Source organism: Trichosurus vulpecula, chromosome X (assembly GCF_011100635.1).
Source record: "Trichosurus vulpecula isolate mTriVul1 chromosome X, mTriVul1.pri, whole genome shotgun sequence".
Taxonomy (NCBI): Eukaryota; Metazoa; Chordata; class Mammalia; order Diprotodontia; family Phalangeridae; genus Trichosurus; species Trichosurus vulpecula.
Window position 1 is genome coordinate 9,266,819 of NC_050582.1, and position 6,834 is coordinate 9,273,652.

The 6,834-nt window shown below is 39.9% G+C and overlaps 1 protein-coding gene across 1 annotated transcript; it reads left to right on the plus strand.

Moving 5' to 3' along the window:
- The first annotated feature begins 1,525 nt into the window (after nt 1-1,525).
- Nucleotides 1,526-3,671, plus strand: LOC118832724 (casein kinase I-like). The gene has a single exon (XM_036740056.1). The coding sequence runs from the start codon at nt 1,716-1,718 to the stop codon at nt 2,847-2,849; it is 1,134 nt and encodes a 377-aa protein (XP_036595951.1). The 5' UTR covers nt 1,526-1,715; the 3' UTR covers nt 2,850-3,671.
- Nucleotides 3,672-6,834: the final 3,163 nt, after the last annotated feature.

The window sequence follows — 6,834 nt, forward strand, 5'->3', positions numbered from 1 at the left end:
TTAAGTGTTTATATAATAGGTTCCCTTCCCTTGAGGGTTTAACTGGTTATAGGTAGTCACATGAAAAAATGCTCTAAATCACTATTGATTAGAGAAATGCACATTAAAACAACTCTGAGGTACCACCTCCCACCTGCCAAATTGGCTAATATGTCAGAAAAGGAAAATTGTAAATGCTCAAGGAGATGTGGAAAAATAGAACCCTAATACATTGTTGATGGAGCTGTGAATTGGTCCCTAGAAAACTATTTGGAACTAGGCCCAGAGGACTATAAAACTGTGAATTCCCTTTGGCTCAGCAATATCACCACTAGGTCTACACTCCAAAGAGATCAAAGAAAAAGGATAAGGACCTATAGGTACAAAAATATTTATACCAGCTTTTTATGGGGTGGCAAAGAATTGGAGACTGAGGGGATGTTCGTCAGTTGGGGAATGGTTGAACAAATTATGGCATATGATTGTGATTGGATACTACTGTACTGTAAGAAATAATGAAGGGGGTGGTTTTGGAAAAGCCTGGGAGGATTTGTAGGAACAAATGCAGAGTGAAGGGAGCAGAACCAGTAGAACGATTTACACAGAAATAGCAATATTGCAAAGATAATCAACTGTGAAAGACTTAATAACTCTGATCATTACAATAATTAATGATAATTCCAAAGAAGTCGGGATTATACATGCTATCCACCTCCAGAGTGCAGACTGAAGCACATTTTGTCTTTCTTTCCTTCTTTCTTTCTTTCTTTCTTTCTTTCTTTCTTTCTTTCTTTCTTTCTTTCTTTCTTTCTTTTTCTTTCTTTCTTTTCTTTTCTCTTCTTTTCTTTTCTTTTCTTTTCTTTTCTTTTCTTTTCTTTTCTTTTCTTTTCTTTTCTTTCTCTCTCTCTCTTTCTTTCTTTCTTTCTTTCTTTCTTTCTTTCTTTCTGTCCTTCTTCCTTTCTTCCTTCCTTCCTTCCTTCCTTCCTTCCTTCCTTTCTTTCTGCAGGGCTTATGAGGGGATTTGTTTTGCATGACTATGCATATTTGTAATGGACTTCATGTTTTTTGCCTTCTCATTGGGTGGGGAAGTTGATGGCAGGAAAGGAGAGAAATGTAGAATTGAAAATAAAATAAAATTGAATTTAAAAAATGAAGTCAGAAGCCAGATTATAGAATTAAGAAGGGAGAGAAGAGGAAATGAATGCATTTATCGTAGAAAGATTTTTTTATGAGTGTACCCATGAAAAGGAAGAGAAATAAAGGGCAACAGCTAGTGAGAATTATAGAGTCTAGTGCAAGAGTTTTTAAAATTTAGACTTGAAGACAGTTGAAGAAGGGGCCATAAACTTAGGCAGGAAGCCAGAGTGGGTGGAGTGATTTTTATAAATCTGGTGGGAGCCATTGACCATAGGAAGTGGTACTATTGCACCACCCACTACTCTCTATCCATCTTGCAGCCGGGGCAATCGCTTCGAATTTCCAACGTGGTCAAACTTGTGGAAGTTGCGGGGCCTTGGACCACCACAGAACTGCAGCAGAGAGCAGTCACAGCTTGTTGTTTTGCTGCGCCAGCTGGTATCCACGGTTCTGGGGACTCATTGGTGTTACCTTGACTCCTGTTTTACATTCAGTGCCACCATCTTTGGTTCCTGGAAACTCGGGCCTAGTGGGTGAATCCTGCCTTGACTGATCTCCTTCTCAGAAACCCAGGGGTCCCCTCGCCTCACTCTTGCAGAATGGCAAGCAGCAGCAGCAGCAGCAGCAACAATATCCTCAGCTCTGAATTCATTGTTGGAGGGAAATATAAACTGATGCGGAAAATTGGAGCGGGCTCCTTTGGAGACATCTATCTGGCTGTCAATATAACCAATAATGAGGAATTGGCTGTGAAGCTAGAGTCTCAGAAGGCCAGGCACCCCCAGCTACTGTATGAGAGCAGGCTCTATAAGCTTCTGCAGGGTGGATTGGGCATTCCCCGAACCCGCTGGTATGGTCAGGAAAAAGACTATAATATCCTTGTCATGGATCTGCTTGGACCTAGTCTTGAAGACCTCTTCAATTTCTGTTCCCGTAAGTTCACATTGAAAACCGTCCTGATGTTGGCTGACCAGATGATTAGCAGAATTGAATATGTGCACACCAAGAACTTTATACACAGAGACATTAAACCAGATAACTTCTTGATGGGTATTGCACGTCCGCGTAAGGCAGGAGGGAAGAGAAAAAGAGGCGGGGCAGCTGCTAACAGGTCTCAGGACCCATCTTTTTCAGGGCTAAACCAGTTATTCCTTATTGACTTTGGTTTGGCAAAACGGTACCGAGATAACAGAACAAAGCAGCATATACCCTACAGGGAAGATAAAAATTTCACTGGCACTGCCCGGTATGCCAGCATCAATGCACACCTTGGCATTGAACAGAGCCGTCGGGATGATGTGGAGTCTCTTGGTTATGTCCTGATGTATTTCAACAGGAGCAGCCTGCCCTGGCAAGGAATAAAGGCTGCAACCAAGAAGCAGAAGTATGAAAAAATTATTGAAAAGAAGATGTCCATCCCTGTTGATGTTCTGTGTCAGGGCTTTCCAGCAGAATTTGGCATCTATCTCAACTACTGCCGTGGCCTTCGCTTTGAAGAAACACCTGATTACATGTATCTCAGGCAGCTATTTCGTATTCTTTTCAGGAGCCTGGACTACAAGTACGACTGCATGTTTGATTGGACACTATTAAAGCAGAAAGCAGAGCAGGAGCAGGCAGCCTCTTCTTCTGAGCAGGGTCCGCAGATACAACCCCCTCCAGCACCCAAAGTAACGAAACCAAGAAGAGTGACAAGAAGGGTCTCCAAGCAGGAAGAGGAACAGATGAAGTAAAGCTGATGATCCAGAGTTCAACTTGTTATTCCGCAAATCAGGAACTCTTAGTTCATACGTATACTTGCCAAGTGATTGTGGGCAATCATGTACTTGTTGAAAATTTACCTAATTTCAGCATAAATTGACTGGTCAGCATTAGTGATAAGTTCTAGCCACTGTAATTGTTAATATTGCATTAACTATAAATGTTAAAATCGATATAGTGAAACTTGGTCCTAGTTTTCTATTGCATTTTTTTCTAGTGAAAAGTTAACTAAATGTTTGACGTACAGATGGTGGAAAATCATACCTATGACAATTTTTTGATATTTTTTCTTTTGAACTGTACTGTTTTGAGATCTTATTTCAGAAGTATAGCATAAAGTTTTCAACTACAGTTGTTATAATTGTAAATGATCATAATTGTGCACTCTAAGGGTATTTACCCTCCTTGGTGTTTCAAAGTTGTAAACGTAAACATTCTCAAAATTGTTGACTTCAATGTGCAAGCCAGCTGACAGGGTAGCAACCAAAGATTCCAGTTTTTAAGCATATGAAAGACTGTGCCTGCTTACTGTGCTAGAAATAACACCATTTAAAATGAAGATTCAAGAAAAACTTAGTGACTACTAGATTATCTTTAGGATTCTGCATTAACTCTAATGTTCTTGGTTTAAAAAAGAAAAGCAATATGTTTGTCCCAGAAATTTAGTTAACATCTTAGAACTGAACATATGTGCAAGTTACTTAGATAAATGTAAGTACTGTGAACATCTATATGACCTGGGATTTTGTTTTGATTTTGAAACTGAAAATTGTTTGCTGTAAGGAAAATACTTAAAAGAGAAAGAAATACTTTGCTAATTTACTATAGAATCAGTATCTCTTTAATGTTTAAATAAAGTGTTTCTTGACAATTGTTGAATAAATCATTCCTTTGCAAATCATTTTAGATTGTCTTGCATCTTTTTTTGTTTTTTTTTTCCTTTAAAAAATGAAGGACGTAGGAGATAGGCAAATTAACCAGTAAACAAGGAGAGATTGAAGTTGGGGTGGGTGGCAGGGGGAAGGAGGGATGATAGATTGAGGAAACATCTGGAGAAAGAAGGGAATGGATGTGATCAAAGTTATAGGTAGAAGGGCAGGCCTTGTTGGGGATAAGGGGCCCCCTCTTTGTGTGGGAAAGGAAATAGAATGTACTGATGTCAAGGGGTATGAGATGAAAAAAGGGGAAAAATTGAGTTTGTGGTAAATACCCTCTATCTCCCTGATACAGTAAAAGGACAGGTCCTTTACTGAGACAATGCCTCAGAAAGCTTGAGGAAAGAAAACAGGACAGAAAAGGGATAAAGTTGGAGATGAGTAACAGGATTCAAATGGTGGAAGGAAGGGCCAGATTTGGTATGGCCAGGAGGCAGCCATTAGACCCTCCGGGAAGGAGAGATCTCATCCACAGGTAATAGGAAGGCATCCAAACAGTGTGTGGAATTTGGGGAAATTTTCCAACAGGTAACTCACTCCAGATCTACTGAGGCAAGCTATTGACAGCAGTGTCTCACTCGAAGGTGGCTGTACCAGTGGGAGAAGGGCACAGGTGTGCTGTCAACAAGTTCCAGAATTCATAGAACTGTGACTGAAAGGAACGTCTATTCTTATTCCAAAGCTCGTTCTGTTAGAGCATACAGCCTCTCTTGATGTTAAAATGCCTGAGCTGTAATTCCATAGGTGCTTGGATTTTCTCTCCTGGGGACTATCTTTTTATATTGCCTTCATTTCTGAATATATGTTTTCTCTTCCTCCCCTGATCCCCACCCCAGGCAGTGAACCATCCATTATAACAAGATTTAAAGATGGGTGGGGTGGGGTGCCAAGCAGTTCAGCCAGACCTACAGATGTGTAAACCACCTGTGACAAGACAATATTCCACAGCCATAGCTCCTCACCTCTGCAAAGAATGCAAGAAGATGAATTTTCTCAACTCTCCTTTCAGGTAAAGTTTAGCCAATTCCTTTTGTTGCTTTTATTTTTGCAGTTGTTGTCTGAATTTTCTTTCTGGTTCTGTTTCCTGTACTGCACCACATGCTAAAAATCTCCCATGTTTCTCTGAATTCTTAGTATTCCTTATTTACAGCAAAGCAATAATATGCCATTACGTTCATGGACCACAATTTGTTTAGTTATTCTCCAACTGAGCGCCTCTATCTTGTTTCCAGTTATTTGCCACCACAAAAAAATTGCTGCTATCAACATTGTGGTGTATATGAGATGTTTATTTGTGTCGGACCTCAGTGGAGTATTTGTCTAGCAGGGGGATCTCCGGGTAAAAATGTATGGACATTTCAGTCCCTTTTTTATGTGCCTAATTACGAATCACTCTCCAGAGTGGTTGGGCCAAAGGGATGCTCCAATATTCACTATTGCCAACTTGTCTACCCTTTGCCAATTTTGCTGAGGGTCAGCTAAAAATCTCAGAATTGCTTCCATTTGCATTTTTAAAATAGATTTTTGGATATCTTTTGTTTTTATATCACTTAGATTTCCCCTTGTATCTCTCCATCTCTACCCTCCCAGAAAGCCATTGCTTAGAGATCTTTAAAGAGGAAGAAGGGAAAACTCAGCAAAAGTGATCAGTGCATCCCCCAAATCTGCAAAAACATGTAATGTTCCACATCTGTAGACCCCTACCTTTGCAAAGCAGCAGGAGGAAGTATCTTCTCATCTCTCATTTTTGGAGCTTAAGCTTATTCTTTATAATTTTGCAGCATTGATTTTGGATAGTTTGACAGTTGCTGTTCTGTTTACATAGTTACAGTCATTGTGCGTATTTTTTCCTAGCTCCATTTCCTTCACTTCTGATGAATTCATATGTTAGCCTGATTCTCTAAATTTTTTACGTTCATTGTTTTTTATAGCTCAATAATATGCCATTGTATTCTGTAACAATTTTTTTAGCTATTCCATAATCAGTGGACATTTACCTTTCACTTGTTTGCTACCTCACCAAGTACTGCTATAAATATTTTGGTATCTATGGGGCCTTTCTTTTTTGGAGTATATGCCTTAGAGTGGAATCTCAAGGTCCTGGTCACTATCCCCTGACACTTTATTTGTCCTAATAATAATAATGGTTGTCCTAATTCAGAACTCCAAAAACATTACCTCAGTGTGCCTATCTTCGTACAGCCTCTCCACTGTTGACTATTCCCTTCTTTTGTCGTCTTTGGCACTTTGCTGGATGGGAGGTGAAACTGGATGGATGCTTCTGATTTGCATATCTTTCATTTTTAGTGATCTGGATCATTCATTCACGTAATTGTTGTCTGCAATTGTACTTTTGAGAACTGTTTGTTCATATCTTGTTGCAACAATTTGGCTAGCAGCTGCTGTGGGGGTGAAAGACCAACACAAGCCCAACAACAAGAACGCTGCCAGCAGAAGTTCTTTTGATCTGCTTTACTAAGGAAAGCAATGTTATGGGGTTAACAATCTTATTTCAATCCAGCCTACAAATATCATTCACTTAGTTCAGGGGAAAAAGCCAGCACCCTGAACTTCAGAGCAAATACAAACAAATTACAAACATACATTACAAACAGACCAAATACAATTCATAGTTACCAAAAGCCAGGAGGCTCTTACAGTGGCTGCCCAGAGTCCCACGCCAACACTCCTCCAAAAGTGAGAGCCTCAAGGGAGAATGCCAACCTCTGGGTTTATATATCTTGTTCAGGGTCAAAGGTGAGTCACACATGCGACTCACCCACGTCACCTAAAAGCGTCACAAAACTATGACTTAAACTCACGTGGTCTAAAAGCCTCTGATGTCACAAACATGTCACTCAAACCCATGTAAACTAGGCTTTCCTTTGAGGCAAGGAGGTCATCAAAGACTCCTAATTTAATCAAGGAAACAAAGGCCAAACTCTTCAAGGGCACTTGATTGAATAAGTGCTAAAAGCCCTCCTTAATTACCAATACAATCCTTTAACCACTTCTTCATTGG

Bases quoted from the DNA above. Each gene is read 5' to 3' on its own strand.
- LOC118832724 (XM_036740056.1), top strand. From the start codon at position 1,716: ATGGCAAGCAGCAGCAGCAGCAGCAGCAACAATATCCTCAGCTCTGAA.